This window comes from Callionymus lyra, chromosome 6, assembly GCF_982586985.1.
Source record: "Callionymus lyra chromosome 6, fCalLyr1.hap1.1, whole genome shotgun sequence".
NCBI classification, from domain to species: Eukaryota; Metazoa; Chordata; class Actinopteri; order Syngnathiformes; family Callionymidae; genus Callionymus; species Callionymus lyra.
This window is the reverse complement of record NC_141823.1, coordinates 26,160,684-26,184,440: the sequence shown is the minus strand read 5'-3', so window position 1 is coordinate 26,184,440 and position 23,757 is coordinate 26,160,684. Positions and strand designations below refer to the sequence as shown.

The window sequence follows — 23,757 nt, the reverse complement described above, 5'->3', positions numbered from 1 at the left end:
AACTAGAAAACATTGCTCGTCCAGTTCTATGAATTTGTATTATTTCATGTCGCCATGGTAACGGAAACGAACATTGCTTGATGTCAATCCCTCAACTGTCTGATTATAGAAGACCTGATGTCATGATCTCATGATGGTGTGTAATAACAGTATGTCAGAGGAAAAATGACTCATATGTCACAAGTACACAATCTCCAGGGAAGGAAAAGGGTTTGTTGTTATTATTGACATGTAATATTTTCAGGGTCATCTCACTAAATCTGCGTCTTTTCTTCTGAGGATATTTTTAAACTGACCCTAATGCCGCAGCAACATAAAGCAACATCAGTGGCGGCCAGTGATTACGCCGGGATGATTCTGTCGAGTGTAAATGTGAAATCTGATTATCCTCTCGCCCGGGGAGGAGGGACAGCGGTGGGAGGGGGAGGCGAGCGATGTGCTGATCCAACGGCTTTTTTTTTCTTTTTTTCTTCCTCTTTTTTTTTTTTCCAGAGAGCAGCTGTCTGCCAGCAGCACCGGACGGCCGCTCACGGGAAGGACACCTCGAGGACGGATTCTTTCTCCGCTCCGACTTCCAAGAGGGGGAGTTCATGGGATGCACTATCTACGCTGCCAGCCCAAAGGCCCTGCCTGCTGACGAGGCCCCCGGCCAGGACTCGTACCTGCAACTCTACCGTCCCTGCCATGGAACCTGCAGCCAGAGGATCGCAGCCAGGTAGGTTGGCTGAAGTTTGACACTTTGGAAGAGTTTCAACTTGACAGATTCAAGACCTACGACCATGTTTGATGTCACTTGGATCAGCTTCGTTCTCTTCGGTTCCGCTAATGCATCCTGATGTTCCGTTGAGCCGCTGGCCTGTCGTCCATCACCCTCCATCCATCTGTCCATCATCGTCTCTTATGCATTATCTCCATGTTCTCCATCCTTCATAGATCATCCCACTCCTGACACCATGTGGAACACCTGTGTCCCTCACTATGGGGGAGGGCAGCTATAGTACACATCCAGTATTTTTTTTTTTAGTTTTTTTTGTTGTACCTCGCATAACAGTCACTATTCAACACCTCTTGAGTCATCTCTTTCTGTTTCCTTGTTTGTGTTTCTCATTTATGCTTTTTTAATGTATACATCATCTTATAATACATGTTAGAAATGATGACGAAGAAGGTTTAGCTTAAGACAGTAACATCTTAAGATGACATTGAAAAAATTAAATTAGATTTAGAATCATTGGGCTGAAATTAAAATATTTATTTAATGTATTTTTGCTGCTCATTTTTCTATTTTAACCTTTATTTTCTAATAAATTCTTTTTTTGTAACTAATATGTTTTATTTTTGTTTTGTATTTTGTTTTTTCCCCAATACAAATTTTAACTTGCACTACTGAAGTCCATGTCTTTAACGCCAATTGACAGTTGTGCAGAAGCAGCTTGAGTAGACCAGCAGGTGTCACTGTTATGCCGTATTTGTGTCGTATCCCTTTAAATTTGATGGGTAATTTAAGGGAAACTAATGAGAAAATCCATTTTCCGGACTCATGTTTTATATGTTAAGGTCTTAAGTCTCTCATCATGACCATGTTTTGAAGTTACTACTTTCTAAAGTTCTCCCGTCTGAAATCTCAGCGAACGAAAGGTTACGAGAGTCCATTATGACTTTATAATGGCTTCACTCGTCCTCCAGCCAGCTGTAATCACACCTCGCTTTGTTTATACAACGAGTCCCTTGGAGGTGGAGACTTTGGGGATTGATGACACATGGTGACAAACTACAATGTTTGACCAATCACAGCAGAGTGGGTGCGGTTTTGTTAAACAAGAGTTTAAGCATTTTTTTTTCAGTGGGCGGAGCTTAAGCACATTTTCTAATGTAAATATTTCAATGAAAATAATGTTTTGTACAAACAGACACATACTGATGATACAATAGAGTCCAACATCTATTTAAGAGACAAAACATTTAGTTGAACTTTAAATAAATGAAACAAATATGTTTTAATCGTTCTATTTTCTTCCTGGTGTTATGAATGAACGAGGAGAACAATCTGGACAATCGATAAAATATATGTTGTTCATTGAAGAATATGTCGAGGAACCAAAAGTATTATTTTCTGGAGGTAACTGTGAGGATCACTATATGAAGAGAATCTTCATTTTAAGTCTCTGATCATGACCATGTTTTGAACTTATTACTTTATAAAGTTCTCCCCCGTCTGAAATCTCAGCGAACGAGAGGTTACGAGAGCTATTATGAATTTATAATGGCTTTACTCCTCCTCCAGCCAGCATGTAATCACACTTCGCTTTGTTTATACAACGAGTCCCTTGAAGGTGGAGACTTTGGGGATTGATGACACACGGTGACAAACTAAAATGTTTGACCAATCACAGCAGAGTGGGTGTGGTTTTGTTAAACAAGAGTTTAAGTAAGTAAGTAAGTAAGTCATTTTTATTTATATAGCGCTTTTCCAGACCAGGGTCACAAAGCGCTTTAAAAATCAAAACAATATTCAATAAAGTATATACTTTAAAGATCAAGATAAAACTGATAACACAAAAGGAGTTCCAGAAAATCAAGGAAAAGCCTGAACAAATAAAGACGTCTTAAGAAGTTTCAGTGGGCGGAGCTTAAGCACATTTTCTAATGTAAATATTTCAATGACAAGAGAGTTTTGTACAAACAGACACATACTGATGATACAATAGAGTCCAACATCTATTTAAGACACACTTAAATCAACACATTTAGTTGAACTTTAAATAAATGAAACACATATGTTTTAATCGTTCTATTTTATTACCAATAAAACATATGTTGGAAATTCGTCATTTAAGAACATGTTGAGGAACCAAAAGTATTATTTTTTGGAGGTAACTGTGAGGATCACTTGATGAAGAGAAATGGGTCAAGGATTGTACCCTGTGGAACACCAGCACTGAGGGGAGTGATTGGTTAGAAGAACGCTATTTTAGTGAAATATATAGTACATTTCAGAGTTCCTTCCATGTTATTGTGGTGCCACTGTTCATGGGGGTTATTAATCTGTGGATCGTCAGCAGCAGCGCAGCCATAATCCCGCCGCACGCGCGTCAGCCGCGGCTGGAGGTGAGGAAGCTCAGCCCACCAGGATCCGCCGGCAGCCAGTCAGGACGAGGCTCGGCTAGCTGCTGCTCCGCGCTCCAGCCCCGCACTAAAGTGTTGTGGTGGCGCTTCCACGCCTGCTCTGAGCCACGACATGCCTCGGCGGACGTGCGCGGCGCAAACCTGACGACTTGGTGGAGTTTAAACGCGGAAAAAGTGCGTAAAAGTAACGACGGGCTCCGAGTTTACAGGTAGGAGACGTCAAGCTAATGCTATTACTAGCTTCCGGTGGTAACTTTCAAATTAAGAGCGCTCTCATATATATTTTTTAAGCGCTTTTAAATATCCGTTATTTGGATTCATATTTTCAACAAAGCAAGATTATAAAATAATAATCAACTAGTTCTTTTCATTTATTTGGTGTTCTCTCTCCGTTTTGTGAGACTATGTGACAACTTCCGTTCTCGAATGATGTTTTGGTGACAAACCTGACACTCGAGTGGTATAAAGTCATAAACGAAGCAGTTGCATAAACACTTTAATTGTATTTTAACTTAAGTTAAGGGAAGTGTTGAAGTTGTTATTACACGTCGATGGTCGTTACGCGTGTTGTTATTAGGTTCAGGTCACAGTGTTTCACCTTCAGCGCGTGCGTCTGTGTTGCCAGGTGCGTGCGTGCGCGTGGAGAAAGTGCGTGTTTTTAAAAGAGCGAGTCTTCAAAGAGGGTTCAGAGGAGCTTGCACAATAGGGAGGTTATTTCAGGAGGTCTCAAGCAGAGCAGATTTATCCAAAGTCCAAAGGCTGTTGTGTGTCTGTGTGTGTGTGTGTTACATATTTACTAACAATATGTTACGCAAACAATTGTTATGATGAACTGTTATGTACAAATATCCTTATGAAACTAATGTTTATCAATACTTTGTTTTTCTTGATCAATACCTGCTGGGGTCAGGTGAGTTTTTATGTCATCAAAATATAGATTTATGTATTTTGGGGAGAAGAGTATTTTCTTACCTAAAAAAACATTAAATATCAACATGAAATATGGCAGAAAAAGAAGAAGTACTTCATTGTTGTGTTCGTTTACAACTGAACACTTTGTGTACAGTTTAACTTCCTTGAAACTAAAAGTGACCTTAAATCACATTGGCATCAAATCCCTCATATATATATAATTATCATCTACTATAAATGATGTTCAATATATATATATATTTAAAGTGTACTTCTGTGTCTTTAACTTGGTTTTATCTGCCGTCAGAAGTGTGAAGCAGATAAAAGCGTGGGCAGGTGTCGTGCTCATGTCACCAGAGATAAAACAGGAAGCTGGGGTTTGACACGTCCACGTGGAGCTTCTAAAGAAAGAGCGAATCTTCTGCTTCTTAATAAGATTACGCCTCAAATTGGATTAGTGGTTGTCTGGTGACAGGAGCGTGTTCTTCCTCCGAGAACAAGAGATGCTTTAACTTATGTTGAGAAGAGGAAATTTTTCACCGAGTCACTGAGGCTGTTGACGTTTCTCAGTTCAGATGAGTTTAAATTCACATGAGTTTGAGAAAATATATTCATTTTACCAGCTGTTCAAAAACACTTTATTCACCTTCTTTTACTCTCAACAACCAACATTGATCTCAGTGGAGACTTTACTAGTTCCTTCCTGACAGGATTTTAGTTTTTTATCAATGTCTTTAAAAAGTTTGCACTTTAATTTCAGCGTCACGCAGAGGACGCCAGTTAGAAAAGTAACTTCTTAACTTTGAAACAATTTCATTTTGTTCTTCAAATGTTGGACTTTACCTCCACTAGTCTCAGTCCACGTTTCTCTGGTGGTGGAGTCAGGACTGCAGACTGTTATTCTTGTTTTCCTGTCATCTGGGCTTTTGAGAAGTAAAGGATTGAAGGTGATGGGAAAATTAAGAAATAAAATGATATTGTAAAAGCCTGACTTTAACCAGCTCTGCAGTAACTGCTCTCTTACATGTGTGGTCCTACTTTACATCATCCTCATGTGTGAGTCTGTGTGTGTTTGGTTGTGTTTATGTTGCTTCTTCTTTCATCTCTAGCGCCATTACATTATCATTCGAATTGTTTACTTTCAGTTTACATGAACACACACATGTACAGAAACGCATGAACACACTCATGAACACACACGCATGAACACACACAAACACATTAACACACACACATGAAAACAAACACAGAACACACTCATGAAAAAACACATGATCACACTCATGAATACACACATGAACACACACTCATGAACACACACATGAATACACATGCATGAACACACACATATAAACACAAAAAAACACATGAACACACACATGAACAAAAACACATGGACAAAAATGGACACAAACACAGGAACACAAACACATGAAAACACTCATGAACACACACACATGAACACACACACATGAACACACACAAACACATTAACACACACACATGAACACAAACACAGAACACACTCATGAACACACACAAACACATGATCACACACACACACATGAACACGCACAAACACATTAGCACACATATATGAACACAAACACAGAACACACTCATGAAAAACACATGATCACACTCATGAATACACACATGAACACACACACACACCAATGAACACACACACACACACACACACATGAACACACACACACGATCACACACACACACACAAACACACACACACACTGACAGAGGTGTGGGTCAAGAAGGTCAGTGTGTGATTAAAGTCATCAAGAGATGAAACATGTTGTTCCATCAGCACCTGTTACTATAGCAGCAGCTGCTTCTGTCTCTGAGGACGAGGCTCTGCTGTCGACACGATCATCAATGAAAGTTACTTTTGTCTGAAGCTGAGAAGTTTGTCTCTGTTGTGTGAGCTGCTGCTTCACTCATCCCTCCATCCATACTTCTATCCATCAATCCATACTTTCATCCATCCATCCACCCATCCATATGTCATCCATCCATTCATCCACCCATCCTTTCATTCATCATTTCATCCACCCATCATCCAACCATTCATACTTTCATCCGTACTTCCATCTATTCATCAATCCATTCACACTTTCATCCACCCATCCATCCATCTATCCATTCATATTTTCATCCATCCTTCTATCTATACTTCAATCCCACTATCCATCTATCCAGATAGCCACCCTTTCATCCAGCCATTCAAGGAAAAGAGATTTTCCTCAAGATCACATTATATACTGTGACTTTTTAAAACTTTCAAGCTAAGGTAGAAATAAAGAATTGAATGTGATGGGAAAACTTAATTAAAGATATATAAACAAAGAAATAAAATGACATTCTTATATAAGATTCAGTCTTAATTTCATTATCATCATTTTATTTAAAAAAAATAAATTAACAATAAAATAATCCATCCATCCATCATTGGTCCACCTGTCAGTCGGTCATTTGAGTGGTTTCACGTCCAGATCTTAACTGTGCTTTTGTGTCGGTGAATGAACGGCTCCGGTCGACTGGATTCTGCTGAGTGCAGCGTTTCCAGTGTAGTGTCAACACGCTGTCACCGGAGCAGCGTCCACTCTGTTTGAGTTACAGGCCGAAGTTCACCTGTTTGCCCTATAAAACATTTAGGTAGAGCTCTTTTAAGTCTGAATCTACAGACAAAGCAAACACGTGTTTTCGTGTGGCCCAGAGTCCAGAGCGACGTGCTGATAATGTGTTTGTGTGTTCAGGGCCAGGAGCATGACCGAGCAGCAGGAGCCCAGTGAGGACGCCGGCCTCCTCAACACTCACGAGCAGGACACCCCCAAAGAGGACGACACCCACGGACACTTCAGGCAGGACACGCACACACTCACACACACTCACACACACAACACCTGCATCCTGCTCACGAGTCCCAGCTATAGGCGAGTCCAACAATGGTCATAGAACACCAGCGCTGCGGGAATATAGGTGGAATATGTTTCCTGCACTTCCTGGGAAATGCACGTGACTTACATAAGGAGGATTCTGGGCGGTCGCGGTGTAATCCCCGAGATTTAGTGGCTGCATGATGTTTACGTCGGGAACAAGGAGGAGGATGTGGTGGCTTTATAGGCCGAGCCATCGCTTAAAATGTCCAAACACAAGGATCACATGATTCAAGTAAAAGCACAAAAGGGAAAACTTAACATTTTCTGTTCGTCTGTGATTTAGTTCTCAATGTTATATTGAAGATACAGACATTTTTATTTCGACTTCTGAAAATATTTTTCTTTTCTTTTTTTTGGCTTTCAAATTATGTTATTGTTACCATAGTTCCATAGTTTTTTAATGGTTATATTTAAAAAAAAAAGTCTGTATAAAATGATAATATTACATTTTTTTTTAATATATTCAAAGCGTTGTTCATTTTTGTGTTTCAATTAAACATCTGGCCACTAGATAGCAGCAGTCATTAAGCTACGGAACAATGAAATCCTGTGGGATCCTGGCACTTACTGAGGACGAGAGGATACAATCGGTTCCAGCACCTTTTAAAGCTGACGTTTGGACATATTTTGATTTCAAAACAAATAAAAGTAGTTATGACTTTGTCAAGAGTCATGTGGTCTGTAAATTCTGTAAATATATTAGATTCGATTGTATTTATTAATCTTAAAATAAGGTTTCTAGTTCACAGCAGACGGTAGAAGGTACAGAAGTTTCATAAAAACAAGAACAAAGTGCATAGGAGATGACAAAGTGCATATATAAAGAGTTTAGATCAAAGGATAAAAACGCAACGATCTTAAAATGATACAAAGATTTACATAGAATAACATCATCCCTTCACTCTTAGCTCCTGCTCCTAAATTCAGAATTATAAAGTCAAATAGCACGAGGAATTAATGAGTCCCCGAGTCTATTAGTGTTGCATCTGGGGAGGAGCATTCCTGCTGCAAATGTATGTATCGTATGGCCAGATTCTTGTTAATACACACCTCCACTCATTAGTTCTTCGAATATAAATTACTAGCATGATACTAATACTTGTGAACCTTCACATTTTAACCTTCTTTTTATGCCAACAAAACAGCAGCTTGTCAATGATGTTCCGCGTCTAGCTTTCATTTCAAAACAGCAGCTTTAAGAGAAGTATCAGCTCTACTCTGAAGCTCCACCTCATGTCTGCAAGGTTAAAAACACTGATCACACATAGTCTGTAGTCAAATTGATCATGAACTATAAATACACACAGGTGGTCATGTGGTTGGAATCACATGCTACTGTTGACCGACTAAGAAGTCAAAGAGTCGCAGGAGTGATCCAGAGGACCTCAACGTTTGCCCTTCCACGGACCAACTTCATATTTTCAGACATGGGTCTTCATAGTGAGTCCTTGAATACACGTGTTTAAAACTCAAATCTGGTCCAGCAAGTCGTTTTATGTTCTTTAAAAACACAAATAAAGGAAGCAACAATAGGTGTTTTCTTCTTTGAAGATCATAAGTTGACATAAAATGTCTCAAATACATTTCAATTTTTAAAGCTTGATTTTTAAAAGCTGTTACTGCAGCTACTGATCGTTCAGCTAAGATACTTTCTCAGATGTGTGTTTTCACTGGACTCATTGTTGAACATGTATATTACTTATTACTATACTTGTTGTGTTCTCCACACTGTTGAACCATATCATTTACTTTCATGTTCGTGACTCTTTGTTTTTCTATCCGACCTGATGCTATAAAAGTGCGTCCATCAGAATAATTAATATTATAATATAATATATAATATATTATAATAATGATGTTTGTCGAATTTAATATTTCCAATTTCTTTTGAGCATTTCATTATATATATAATGTAGGGTAAGATTATTTTTTTAATAATTTCATTTAAAAAAGAACATTTTCAAAATTATTTTTCAATTCAATATTTTTAATTCATAGGCTTTTGTAATCTCTTAAAGTATTTTCCTACGACTTTAATCTCGTAATAAAGTATTTTCCTACAACTTTAATCTCTTAATAAAGTATTATCCTACGACTTTAATCTCATATTAAAGTATTTTCCTACGACTTTGATCTCATAATAAAGTATTTTCCTACAACTTTGATCACATAATAAAGTATTTTCCTACGACTTTAATCTCGTTATAAAGTATTTTTCTACAACTTTGATCACATAATAAAGTATTTTCCAACAACTTTAATCCAACAATTTGAAACTCAATTTTTGAATTATATCCACAAAAGAATCTAGTATTATAAGGGATAAAAAATGAATATTTTCAAAATGAAAATCATTCAATAAAAACAAATTTAACCTATCAATATATAAATTATTTAGTTAAATGTTTAAAAAAACAAAAACAAATAAACATTTCAGAAAAAATATTCAAAGTTTCAACATTTAAAACATTTAACCATTCAATACAGGTTAAGCTGTATTCACCTGGTCAAACTGAGGTGAAAACAAAAGTACAATTATTAAAAACTGCAACCCTGATTTCTTGAGACCTCCATCTCTGGCTCTTTAAAAAAAAAAAAGTAACAAAATGTATTTCCAGAATAAGAATAAAGTGTTTTAAGTGATTCATTTGTGGCTGGATGGAGAACCTTGTTTGTTTGTGCTGCAGCTCTGCTGATACTTGAGCCTCCTGCTGCTGGTCTATCGACTGAAGGTGTTCACCGTCTAATTCAGGATTCAATGTGGGATTTGTAATTGGTTTCCCTTCTCAGCCTCAGAGTCAAGGACTCGGAGAAATGAGCTTCTCTTTCAAACTCTTGCTTCTATTTTAGGCAGACTAGCTGAGCCGGCGACCGTGAGGAATTCTTTTGAGGAGTGAAACATGCAAACTGTACAACATTGTCCCAATATTTACACAGATTTATGGGTCGAGGTGGCATAATGGGTAACACAGAGGTCCAGACTTTTCTAAACGAGAACCAGGGTCAGGAGTCGATCCTGTCTCACAGAAACAACCACAGTCAGTGTTTTAGGCGCTTGCAGGTTTTATATTTCTAGGAAAACCCAAAAAGACGCTTTTCTTTTTTGGCCGTGTGAGAGAAGCCTCACTCTGACGCACCAGCGCTGATGAACGACTCTCTCTCTCTCCGACTGAAATAGCTCCTCACACTGATGAGAAGCTGGATGTTGTGTAACTGCTGCTGCTTTTTAATAATCACCTTGTGAGCAGAGAGCCTGCAGCCACAGCCATCATCAGAACTCATGCTGGCTCTTGACGTCACCACTCAGGTCCTGTCCTTTTCAATCATAGCTAGAGAAAGGATAGAAGGACATTTCAGTCCAGTTGCGGTGCTTTCTGGGACCATCTTGGTGAGACCACTTGTTAGCAACAGTGGCTATGGATTAGGAGGTCCTAGGTTCCAATCTGCTAAACTTCCTAACCACTCAACCCCCATGAAACCATATAACATAGTAACTAAGGGAGGTTACCAGAATTTCAGCTCCTTTTGATCATTATGGGGAAGACCCCCATGAAAATTCAAATACACCCAATTTGATGGAGACGAAATTGATTCAAATGGCATATAGTCTACTAACCTATGAGTGAAGGTTCAAAGGGGGAGGTCAACTATAGCGGGTAAAGGGAAAGGGGGAAGATGACCCCCATGAAAATACAAATACCTCAAATCTTAATGATATTTTAACAACATATATTACATACCATCAAAGGGAGATTTTTTATTTATAGCTCTTTAGCTCTTTTTGTGAATTGTAAAATTGTAAATGGGGCAGACCCCCATGAAAATTCAAATATTAAGAATAGTTTTTCTTCTATTGTGAATTGTAAGGGGGGAAGACCCCCATAACAATTCAAATACCTCAAATATTAAGAATATTTCTGCTCCTATTGTGAATTGTAAGGGGGGCAGACCCCCATGAAAATTCAAATACCTCAAATATTAAAAATATTTCTGCTCCTATTGTGAATTGTAAGGGGGGCAGAACCCCATGAAAATTCCAATACCTCAAATATTAAGAACATTTCTGATCCTATTGTGTATTGTAAGTGGGCCAGACCCCCAAGACAATTAAAATGTTTTTACTACATATTATTGTTTTCAATTGTAAGTTTTATTATAAACCTAAGTTTACTCTCTTTATTCTCCCCTTCTTTCTACATAGTTTTTGGTTTTCAGCTGTATTTTTTATACCCGGGATATACAGAGTATTTCAGTCAGTACAATATACATGATCACAGTATTTCATGGCTTAAAGCAGCATCACCGTGATGTTGTTCCGTCTGATGTTTCTTCATTTCCCTCGGAGGAGGAAGTGGTTTGAACATCTGCGCACAGAGCTGCTGACCTCTCCTGGTATGACTTCTATTTGTGTTCAAACACTGCAATATTTGTCTTTGCCTGTGTTGTGTCGCGACAGCATCTCTGCTGCACACACCGATGATTAACTGTGAATGTGAAAGTCCAGATTTTCACGCACACCTGCATTTATCAGGCGCGAGTCAGACTCTGTGTTCCTGCAGAAGACCTTCATGTTTGCAGCTGAGAGTTTTTATTAAGAATGTGTCTCCAAATATGTACCAGCATGGATTTGTTTTCACATATTCTCTATATAATCTGACTAGACCTGCAGGATTTCCTTTTGTTCTTGTTGTTGTTGTTTTGACTTTAAACATTTCTCATGTTTTTCTCATTTTATTCTTAGGCATTATTTGAACATTTGTGTTGCATCTTTACTTATTTTTTACCTTACATTTCCAAATAAATGATTGTGGATTTATCTAATTTCTATCAAATATACTATTTTGTCATTTTTATTATAAAGTATTATATTTACTGCACTACTTATTCTTTTTCTTCTTGATATTTGAAGTCTTCTTATTCTTCTTATTTCAATTCTTCACATTTTCCGTATTCTTATTCTTATTTTTAGTCTTCCTACTGTTGTTTTTAATCCTCGTTTTTAATGTCTTCTTATTCTCATTTTCAGTCCTCCTATTTCAAGACTTATTAGTTAGTTATTCTTATTTATAAATCTTATGTTTATTCATTTTATTTCAAGACTTAATAATCTTGTGTTTATTGTTGTTATTTTAAAACTTATCAATTTTATGATTATTCTGCTTATTTTTAGACTTAATATTCTTATGTTTATTCTTCTTATTTAAAAGTTATTCATCTTGTGTTATTCTTCTTATTTTAAAAGTTATTCATCTTGTGTTTATTCTTCTTATTTTAAAACTTATTCATCTTGTGTTTATTCTTCTTATTTTAAAATGTATTAATCTTATGTTTATTCTTCTTATTTTAGGAATTATTAATCTTATGTTTTTTCTTCTTATTTTAAGAATTATTAATCTTACGTTTATTCTTCTTATTTTAAGAATTAATAATCCTATTTTATTCCCATTTTTCTTCTTCTGGACTCTCAAATCACTATATCATCAGCAAACATCATGGTCCAAGTATTTGAAAACTTGTTTTTCTACATTATTATTTTTATATTAATATTCGACAATACTATTTTGTATTATATTTGGGTCTCTCTAGTCACACATCTAATAAATAAATGTGTCTAACAATCTTTTTTAATTCTAATATATCTTTGTTTGTGCTGCAGGTTTCAGCTGATCGAGGATCTGTCCTATGAAGATGTGAAGAAATGTTACAGAGGCTCGGTGAGTATCTTATATTCCTCCTGCATCAAAGGTTCTGAGGACCAGAGCGTCGTCTTTAATGATCTATTCTTCTCCGGAAACGCTCCAGATCTGAAAGTGAGTTGTAGGTTTTCTAGGATGATTGGAACAGGAAGTCGCAGGGAGCTGGACGAGTGAATCAAAGCCTGTGTTTGCTCCACTAAGTTAAAAGTGCTGCTGGCGTGAGTGTTGCTGGGAGAAGGAGGCGTCAGTGTGTTTAGAACAGAGAACCTTAAGTCAGCAGGAGTAAACTGAGGCTGGTGTGTGTGGAGGTGTCACTGGCTCACTTCAGGTCTGGAGTGTGTACGCTGCTGCCTGATGCCCGGCTCCTGTTCTGCCGGGCCGGAGGGGGGGTCGGCGAGTCCCGCCAGAGCAGCCAGCGTGGCCGTCAGAAGCGACCGGGGCTGCAGGCCGCTCAGTCCACCACCCATGACTCTGCTGTGTTTCTCTGCACAGACGGTCAGCAAGTACAACTCGCAGTATCACAAGCTGTTCCAGTGCGTGCCCGAGGACGAGATCCTCATGAAAGGTACTGCAAGATTTCATCTCTCTCTTAGGCAGATGTTTTTCATGTTGGACTGTTTATTTGATTCACTGCAGGAAACTTTGTATTTATAAATGTGTTTAAACCTTTGATGCTTCTTCAGTAACGTCAAGACCATAAAAACTAGTTGTAAGTGTAAGATTGTGAAATATTATTGTCACGTATGAGTAATTTAAGAAAAAGTCTTAAGTGAAAGTTAAAATAATGTTCATGCAGAGTCAATGTTTGAGTTTTGGTTGATGACGTGTTATCAGATTATGATGCAGTGAACTTGAACAAAGACTTCATATTATGTAATATTGTCTGTACTGTCTGTATTGAAGCTGCGGTTATCAGTCCATGGAAGGATCATTTCTATCCTACATGTCATTCATTCGTACGACCCAGTTGGATCCTTCCAGGCCTCATAGCTTAGTGGTTTCTCAAAAGGTCTGGCTTCGGAACCACAGTCTTAATAATAATGACCCGATGGATTTCACTTGAAAGCGTCAAGAAAAATAAGATGACTATCAATTTAAAATGATGGTTCATCAAAATTCAAATTTCACTCATTTTCTACTCACCATTATGGTGACTTAGGGTTGGGGTTACTTCCAGAGTAATCTGTTCCTTTTTAGAATTATAGACAAAAATGTTGTTCATTTGAATCTAACAACTGGAGCTCAGTTGTCTTTGTATTCGTCCAAAAAGACACTTAAAAACATCCAAATACTTCAATACTGCTCGTCTTTAATTAAAATGTAAAATTTTTGCCTATACCTAAATAAGGTCCTACATATTTAGTTTCTGGCCACGTTGGTCCTTTGGTCTTCTGGTCTTCAGTATTGTCTCAATAGAGATATTTATTCTCTTAAAATCCTGATCACCGATTACCTGTAAAAGTCCATTCCCTTCAAAATAGGAGCAGCTTTAATGTGTCTGCGACCCACTTTTGAGAGCCACTGTCCTACTTAATATAGAAGTCTGAGATCACTCTTTCTCTATGGCAACCCACTTCAATTTGATCATTTTTATAGACTCCATTCTACGCTTTTTTATCCTTCAACCTCTGTGAGTCAAACTCATGGCACAACCAGTGGAATGGTTGTGGCTCATAAAAAAGCAAAATAATGTAAGGACCTGTAATGAGTTTAAGATGAGGATCATAGGTGACAGAAAAATTATACAAAGACATCCATTCCAGGGAGGTTGTTCACCTTGACCCAGAGACCACACAAGGGATACCACAAACACAATTGTTTTTTGGGCTGATGGGTCACCTTGACCCTGAGATAACAGAAGGGTTAAAACTAATGATAAATAAAAGGAATTTGGCTTGGAGGGTGTTTGATGAAGGAGGACAACCTGAGTTATTCATTATATAATATTATTATTATTATTATTATTCAAGACAATGAATAATATCAAAATCATATCATACTTCCTGGAAAAGAAACTCTTTGATTGGCCCCTGAATTAGACGACTAAATTCCCTTCGTGGGAAGGATTTAACACTTTTTTTGCAAACAGAACATACATATTCATATTATACATTCATTGCTGAAGCCATTTTCAGATTGAATCGTCTTGAACTCACCTCCTTCCATGGTGATTAAGTCACATAGGCAGACATGTTTTCCACGTGTTGTGACATAGCTAAGCTATACAGTAGGAGCCTACTGGACCATATGAATGGATGATGTCCTGTAATGGATGAACGGTCATTCAATGGACTGATAGCATTCGTCTCCATCAAGCCTCGTACACAAGAGACTCCCTCACTTGTGATAAAGTAATGCAGTCACTTCATCTTGGTTTATTCAAAGTCAATAACTAGTTCACGCTGTCGTCAGTTTTCTGTGTTGGTTTCTTGTTGAAAGAAGCTTTTTTGTGGATCTATTTGATCCTCGGATATTATTTATTTTTGTTCTCTCCCTACTTTAATCGCCGGCTCTTATCTCACGCTCGGTGAGGTCTCTTTTCAAGTCTACCGTTCAAGAGGGGGATTCCCGGCGTTTAGTCACAAGACACACACTTGTAAGAAGAGAACGACTGATTCCAGGCTTTCAAACATCATATTTGTGTTCTGAACATAAACACCAGTGCGTTCTAGAGTCGATTTTAATCCTTTCATTTATATTCATGACAAGAGTTTCTTTAATAGTTCTGGTTTCTCAGTGCGTTTTAAGTCACTGTTTATTCATTTTGGAAGCTCCGAGCCGAGTCCTCTGGGCCGATCCTTCAAACCGCCTGCTTTAAGAAAGTCAAATTCCACGGAGCATCCGCTTGTCTGTTTGTACAGTTCTGCCTGGTTTAACATCAACTAAGCTTTTCTTTTCTTCCTCCGAACCCTCAGCTCTGTGTGGAACGAGATGTTTCTGAAAAATCTTTTTTTAAATAATGCAGTGAAGCTGGTGTTTCTTCCGTCTGCTCTCAGTGTACTCGTGCGCTCTCCTGCGAGACATCCTCCTGCAAGGACGACTGTACATCTCCAGAAACTGGTTGTGTTTCTATGCAAACCTCTTCGGCAAGGACATCAAGGTGAGACTCTCCTGCGTACGGTCGTTTGACATTCTGTCTGGATGGCTGGCTAAGGTTTAGCCGACACACACACACACACCTGTATTGTTGAAGTACACTCCAGGATCAGGTCCACTGACTGCACCTTCAGCGCTGCTGCCAGTTTCACTTTGATGCTGTGCATTGTTGCGAGTCCCCACGTCCTTGTAACCCAAACCTCTCCTGATATCCGAGTGACAATAAGCTTCTTATTCAGCCGGCATTCCTCACATACTGACTCAAATGTCTCTTTCCCACTAACCTTGTTCCTCCGGGGATTTTCCAGTTTGCATTTCCTTGAGGTCACGACTGTTAAAGGTGTACAGAAGAGAGTGGATTTATGCACATGTAACCTCCATACATCAATATATTTATCTTTAATTTCCAATGATCTGCTGCGTTGAAAACACCTCAACAATAGTGCAGTCAGTGTACTTTATTAAAGTAAAAAAACAATATGTAACGTTTTGTCTTGACGACCTGCCCTGAGAGTCTGTGAGAGTCATGTGACCATTGATCTGATTTACAGCAGTGGGTCAGAGATGGTGTTTTCATGTCTGCCCCCCTTACTATTCACCAATTCATGTACTGAGATATCTCTTAACGTTCCAGGAAGAAACCTAGAAAACTCACACAACAATAGGTGTCTTTGTTTTATAAACAAATGTGCATTTATTAAAATGGCAACAGCAAAACAAAGCTTTAGGACATTGCAATTACACTCTTCTGACGCTAGGGGAGCCAGAAACAATTTATTTTACATGCTTTATATTTATTTACCTTTTTAATACTAACATGTCAAACCTTAGTTTGTCTTATATGGTTTCAACTTATTTGGCTGGCTATGCTAAATGCAAGTTTTTTTTTTCTTTTTTTGTTTAAATGAAATGTTCTTGTTGCAACTATCTTTGTCGTTACGCCGACCACTTTTAGATCTACTAAGTTAGTTGATGATGATGTTGAACTATCAATAGGTGGTTACTAGAGATGTTTTCAATATCTAAATGAACTTAAGTTTACTACAATCATTGTGTATATTTGTGATTCTGATTACAATGATTATCTCTGAAATATCTTTTTGGATTTAAAGATTATTTTCAATCCTTTTATTTCACCAACACTTTTGGTTAATTTCCCTGAATAAAAAAGGAGCTTGACTATGTTGAGATGATCCAAAACCTCTCTTTGAAACTCACAGATGAGTCCATGTCATGTGTTTTTGCTCTTCTGTGGACTTTACAGTTTTGAAATTGTAACTTTAAGAACATTGTCCTTTCATCGCTTACATTCTTCTAAACATTTTCTAATGGTTTGTTTCAAAGAGACAAACATGTGTACGCAGAGATATACGAGTATAAGAGATAATATCTAGCAACTATAAACGATATAAAAGACAAGAAAACAGAGGAGAAGTGGAGAAATAATATCATATAAATGTTAAACCTTCACACTGTTTAAACTCAGCTGGAGCAGCATATTTACAGTTTTGCTCAAGGTTGCATCTAAACGTGCTGTAGTATCTGGATGTTGTTTGGCTGATGAAGAACAGAGCAGCTTTAAAACAGAAAGGATCAGAACTCTCCTCCTCTTAAGCTGCTCATGTTCGATTTAAAGCCGGTCTGCGCCGGTTCCGTCCTCTCCGTGGCTTCACACTCCAGTGAAGTTATATGTTTGAACAGTGTTCAGCATCAGAGCTGCATGTTTTTAACTGTTAACGCTCACAATAATGTTTGTGTCGCCCTCCAGGAGGCCATCCCTGTTGTGTCCGTGCGGCTGGTTAAGAAGCACAAGACGGCCGGCCTGGTGCCCAACGGCCTCGCTATCACCACCGACACATGCCAGAAGGTAGACTCACGCGGCCGTGAATTAAAATGCTTCGGCTGATTAGCCCCTCATGAGGCCTTTTTCCATGTAGGGTGTGATGGAAAAAACAACAGCGGGCTATAGATAGAGGTGCCGCGGCCTGCAGGAGGTGGCGCTCCACAATAACAACATGTGCAGCTCAACCAGACACATGTTGGTTCTGATCGGGTTCTAAACTACTGCTGCGTCAGCAATAGTGAAGCTGCTGTTGGAAATAAGACATGTTAGGGTTGATTTGTCATAAAGTAAATAAAGGTTTCTTGTGAGTGGTTGGGTCGCCGGGGCAGCTGTCTTTGGAAAGAAGCCCATACATGGGATAAAGAGATGTTAATAAATAAGAGATAACATCAGATAGGAACTCTCCCAGGTCTGCCCCAGGTCTCTTCTCAAAGATACAAGCCTAACCAACTAACTTTGAAATACAGACTCAGTTTCCATTAATGCAACACAATAGTTCATCAATTTGTTATTATGCTTTTCTCTCTCTGTCTATTTTCTTTGGCAACATTATAGATGTTGACCCTCCTATTCAATGCTCCCTGTTTTACATTCAACTAATATTGTTTCTGACATTACCTTTTTCCTTTTTTCTATTTACTTCAATAATTAACTTTAATTCCCTTTCCCATTTAATTATATATACCGTATGTTTATCGTTTTTTCGTTTATCCCCAACGTTATCTAAAATTGATCATCACATTTTTTTTTTTTATTTACTTTGCTCTTAAGTGATTCTTCCTGTAGACCTTTTTATTTTAACTACATTTAATGTATTTTAAATATATATTTACATTGTAGATTTAAATATCAGCTTAATTGTTTTATGATTAACATTTTTTAAATGCTTTTTTTGTAAAGTAACAAAATATTTTCCTTTGTATGTTGGGTCTTGCCCATGTTTAGGTTTATGTATTTGTTGATAGCATTTGATCGTTTCACTTTTTAGAATGAATATTTTATATATTTTATATATATTTTTATATATAATATTTCTCACTCTGAGCATAATATCAAATTCACTCTAAAGATTCACCTGTAACTCAATGTAAATCTGCTTTTTTCTTTATTTCTATTCCAATGTCTTGTGTCTCCATGAATGTTTCTCTCTAACATATTTTCCCTTCCATTCCCTCCAGTATGTTTTTGTGTCTCTTCTGTCAAGAGACAGTGTTTATGATGTCCTGCGCAGGATCTGCAGACATCTACAGGTAGGAACACACACAACTCTCTCTCACACACACACACAGTGGCACATATTAAGACCTTTGTCCTCCACTTGCAGGTCAACGGGAAGAGTCTGTGTTTGAAGCAGTACATGGAGGAGCCCACCTCGTCACTGGTCAGTCGCAGTCAAATATCTTTACGCTCAGCAGGGGAAGAAAGTGTTTCCAGTTCCACCTGATGTTTTCCAGCCCTCGACAATGAACCGTTGTTGCCCCGTGCTCTGAGAAAGACGCTATCGTTTGTTCGTGTGTAGTAGTGTGTGTGTGTGCATTAGGAGAGCGGAGGCTTTTTATACACAGAAGCTAACTTTGTCCTTGACCCAGTGAAGAACTAGACAAAAGATGTGAGGGAGTTTAGACTGTCAAAATACCTTAACTTAAGTGTAAAAAGCTTATTTTTTTGTTCAGGAAGAGTATCTGACTGCAGACAAGTCTCCGGTGGATGACGACTTCCCCTCAGTGTTAAAGTGGAGGAGGAACCCGTCTGCAGAGTCGGTCACCTCCTCACTTCCAGACCTCCTGGGGAACTCCACCAGCAGTCTGAACGCCGCAGTCCCACAGTTTCAGTCCGAGGAGCCACTGGAAGGTCAGATGCGTGAATCATTTGAATAGTTTGTTTTCACACATTTCAGTATTTCACATTATTCCTGAGATTTAAAAATGCATTTAACAAACAACATTGTCAAGGTTGGAGGTCAGTTTCCTCCCGTGACCAGCATCTGGAGATAATGGATTTGTCAAATGAATTGGTCTGGAGTGTGTGTGTGTGTGTGTGTGGCACTAACTTTAATCCAGATGCAACCAATGAGCTGCTGTGTTTCGTGTTGGCTTCCTGGTTTTGGGGATGTCTGTGCAGGAGTGATAGACTGAGGGATTAATTGGTTTTGGATACCAACCTATTTTCTACACAACATCGCGTTAAGCTCTGAGTGCAGATTAAATTGTGTGTGTGTGGCTGGAGGAATTACGTTTTTTTTTTGTAGGGTTTTCCATAAAATCTTGCTGTAGTTTGCCTCCAACTTTCAGACTCAAATTCACACCTGAAACAACCACGTTTTAAATTTAAAATGATCAAAATGTTTTTCTATCTCATCTCCATCGTCAACACTATCTGGATGTTTCCACTTAACCTCCACCGACTGTTCGGGAGTCACTTGCTTTGTAATAAAGGTTAAGTCCGGATGTCTTTGTTTTCACACAAACATGTTTTACGTTTGTGTGTGTTGTGCAGAGCGAGCTCTCCAGACAGAGCGAGGCCTTTTATCAGAGCCGGTCGCGGATCTAAGCCAGATGGAGTACCAGCTGCTCAAGTTCTGTACCGTACTGTGAGTATACAGAGTTAAAAGTTACTCTACTTTTACCACCTCAGACTCTTGCATGTGCTACAAACAAACTCCTCAAATGTTATGTTATGTTAGTGGGAAACACAAGTGAGTTTGTCAAAATACTTTAAGTGTGTGATAATATTAAACAGTAATTACAAATACTAATAGCCAGAAACCTGGACTTTCAGCTCAGACATCCCATGATATTCAGCGTACAGCCACTTTTATCTCATACTTTTCCTTTTCCTGTTTCTTTACTTAAAATTGACTTAAAATCACCTTTTTAAAAAGAAAAAAAAAGTCCTTCCATCCCTGGAGCTGAACATTAGATTGTGAAAAAAAAAATCAAAATATGCATATTTGTTTAAATTGACCAATAAAACGGATTGAAATATGTAGTTAAAATTACATGTAAACTATCTTAAATTAAAATAGGCACTTACAGATGTTTAAATAAATATTTGTAAATATAAACAATAGTTTATATTACTATTTCTATCTTTTCTATTTTAAGTTAATCCGACGTACATTCTCGAATGAAAACATGCGCGTAAAGTCATTTATTTGATGGAACAGTTAATGTTTTGTTTGTAAAAAAAAAAACTGGGTCAAACCGCTATTCCTCCATACGTGGGTCGTTGTCGCCTCCTTGTGTTCAAACATGTGCACTGCATCGTCCTCGGATAAGAACGTGACCTTCTGTGTCCTCAGCATCATCGTCCTGATCCTGTCCTCGTGCTACCTGGCCTTCAGAGTCTGCAGTCTGGAGCGAAGCCTCTCCTTCCTCAGTAACCCCAACCTGCCCCTGAGAGAGAGGTAACTTCCACGCCGAAACATTATGACCGACGGCTTCTTAAAGCGACTTTAGTTTTAGATTCTAAAGTTTGTGACCCACAGGTTCCACTGACCCGGCTGCTCCCCGGGAAACGACCCGCTGCTGTTTACTCCCCGATCCTCTCATGCACTTTTAAAAAACAAGACTTGTCACGAACCATTTGAAGAATCGCTTTTAGGAATCCATCTGTTTTGGCTCGAGGACACAGAGGGTCTGCAGGTATTTATGGGATCTACTGAGCGGGTGTGAAAGAGGGGTGTGTTCAAAACTGCTGTGTCCTGGAGCCAGAGGCGTAAATCTGAGAGTGTGTAGAGTGTAAATCGAAATCACATATATATATATATATAAAATATATATTTATTAAACAGAATGTGGATATTAGAAGCTGATTTTAGATACAAAGCTGACACAAATCACTTTATTTTTCTTCTTTAAATACAAACTTATATTATAATTTGCCTCCCTTTATTTTGTAGTTTTAAATTTTCGGGTTTATTTAGTTTGATTTAACCAAGATTTAGTATATGCGGAAACAAGGAGTTTTACACAAGCCAAGTAGACGTTAATTTGGCTGTGTTTGTGTTACTCGTGAGCGCCCCCTGCTGCCAGATTCATCCCATTAACGCTATATGCAATTTTAAAGTTTTTTAAGACCAATAGATGTTTCTACTATAATAATAATTTCCTTGTTATAAATCTATTTTTTTCTCAAAAGGGAAGCATTTGCGGAACAAACTACCTCGGTTTGAAACCTATGTTGAGTTGAATGATCAAAGGAGACGATGAGGGGCCCGAGGGTCCAGCTCTGTGTTTGTTGATGGCAGTTCCGAACTCACGGTGTCTTCAGGTATTGCGTTCAAAAGTGAAATAAACCCACGGAACAGGTTTCATCATCATCATCCTCTCATGTTACAAATTGGCGACCAAAGTGCTTATGCGTGGTTTCTAACGTGCAAGCTCAGCGTTTAGGCGTCTCTGGCTTCGGGGCGTTTTTGAAGTCGACGACTGAAGTTTAAAGTGTGTGTTGTTTGTATTGTCGACGTACAGAAGCTAATTTAAGTCTGAGAGAAGCATGTTTGTGACACGTGATTGTGTGAAAGAGGTTTCGTCTGGTTTCCCGTCAAGATGGTTTCAGTACATTCCTGCAGAATCTGAAGAAAAATGAACCTGGAAGTCGGTAACTTCAAGGTCTGGTTTCTAGGATCTGTGACTTCAACTGAGATTACTGTTGTTTTGGGCATTTTTTTAGTTGGAAATGGTTTTAAAAAAAAAAGATGATTCCAGAGAGTGTTGTTGATGTTCATTTCACATGATGATGACTGAGTGTAAATATGTAGACAAAAATAAATACTTTTCAAGCACCTTCTCTCTTTGTTTTGTGTAGTTCAACACACTAGAGCAACACAAATCCTCCCACACGACAACACTCTTCGCTCCAGTATTTCCTCTCTTTGTTTGTTTTCTACAGGTGTGTGTGTGAGTGGTTGTGTGTCTGTCCTGTGGTGGACATTGACTGAGGCAGAGTACGACCACATGTGGACCTTTATTAGTATTTAGTTTAATATAAAAGTATTACAATTTACGTTTGGTTGTTATTTATTGCTATTTGAATGGCTAAAATACCAATTTATGGGTTTTGTTTCATGACTATTGTTTTTTTTTCTTAATTTTTTCTAATTTTGTGTTTAGCCTACTTTTTTTTACTCCACTACTTACATTAAAATATAATAAATATAAAATGTAAGGTTGAATTTAAGAGGGATCCACATTTTTCTCACATCATAAGTAGGTAAGCTTTATCTTAACTGAGCAAATAGTCAGTTCAGACAGGTCAGGACTGGTGCGTCAAATACAACAACAAGTAACATTATAGTGTGGGCTAGCATGAAGCTAAATGCTAGCAGACCACCAGTTCCATCACTCTTGGTCGCATAGATCTGTGTCCACAACAACATGTTTGATGCTCTGTTGTACAGGGCTTCTTAAACGATGCTCATTTTACAATTAAAGCAAATGACAATTTAAAATAAATGTGATCCCTGAATACCATATACTGTGTATAATCAAATTACAAGGACGTTTAACTGACAACCCATGGTCGGAACATGCGACCATCACGCAGTGGTGGGCCGTGCATTTCACACATAGGCCTTCAGTGGCGCACGTTTGAATGAATCCACCTCTCAATAACTACTTTAAGGTTCTTTATACACCATAGGGATCTGAGTGAGTACTGTTATGGGTCAATAAGACATTTAACAAAAATGAACATCGGTGCATTATGAGAAAATATCACTCCCATTACAGTCTGTGTGGTTTCAATGGCCATGAAACACACGCTCTGCATCGTTTTCCCCACCCACACACACACACACACACTGCGAGCTTCAGCGACAAACACAAAAGCTAAAGCCACACACACAAGCACCACTATTGATCTCATAAAGCGCAACATTATTTAGAAAAAAATGCATTTACTCACTTAGTTCATGGAGGAAATCAATCATTTGAAGCTCATGAAAGACTCGTCTCGGAGTTAGCGTTACTTTCTTAACAACGTCCAGCTTTTCTTGAAATATGATCTGTTATTCAATGAAGACAAATAAAATGTAAATTTAAAAAGTAATCTGCATAGATAATATGTTGTTAAATTACATACAGCATTGTTTAAATCTAGGATAACAGGGTATAATTACACTTGT

The 23,757-nt window shown here is 38.1% G+C and overlaps 1 protein-coding gene across 2 annotated transcripts; it reads left to right on the top strand.

Moving 5' to 3' along the window:
* Positions 1–269: 269 nt before the first annotated feature.
* Positions 270–22,403, top strand: gramd2aa (GRAM domain containing 2Aa). 2 transcript variants are annotated; one of them, XM_087794497.1, is made up of 12 exons: positions 271–715; positions 6,813–6,917; positions 12,652–12,709; positions 13,184–13,256; positions 15,688–15,791; positions 17,556–17,654; positions 18,809–18,880; positions 18,955–19,011; positions 19,304–19,481; positions 20,127–20,220; positions 20,932–21,036; positions 21,118–22,403. In XM_087794497.1, exons 1-12 carry the CDS (start codon positions 591–593, stop codon positions 21,125–21,127), a joined length of 1,080 nt encoding a protein of 359 aa, XP_087650623.1. In that variant the 5' UTR covers positions 271–590; the 3' UTR covers positions 21,128–22,403. The 2 variants fall into 2 exon arrangements, with proteins under 2 accessions (XP_087650624.1, XP_087650623.1); XM_087794498.1 differs by lacking the exon at positions 21,118–22,403 and having other exon boundaries at positions 270–715; positions 20,932–21,040.
* The last annotated feature ends 1,354 nt before the right edge of the window (positions 22,404–23,757 follow it).

Bases quoted from the DNA above. Each gene is read 5' to 3' on its own strand.
- gramd2aa (XM_087794497.1), top strand. From the start codon at position 591: ATGGGATGCACTATCTACGCTGCCAGCCCAAAGGCCCTGCCTGCTGAC. The intron at 716-6,812 runs GTAGGTTGGCTG...TTGTGTGTTCAG, and splicing joins AGCCAGAGGATCGCAGCCAG to GGCCAGGAGCATGACCGAGC. The intron at 18,881-18,954 runs GTAGGAACACAC...CTCCACTTGCAG, and splicing joins GGATCTGCAGACATCTACAG to GTCAACGGGAAGAGTCTGTG.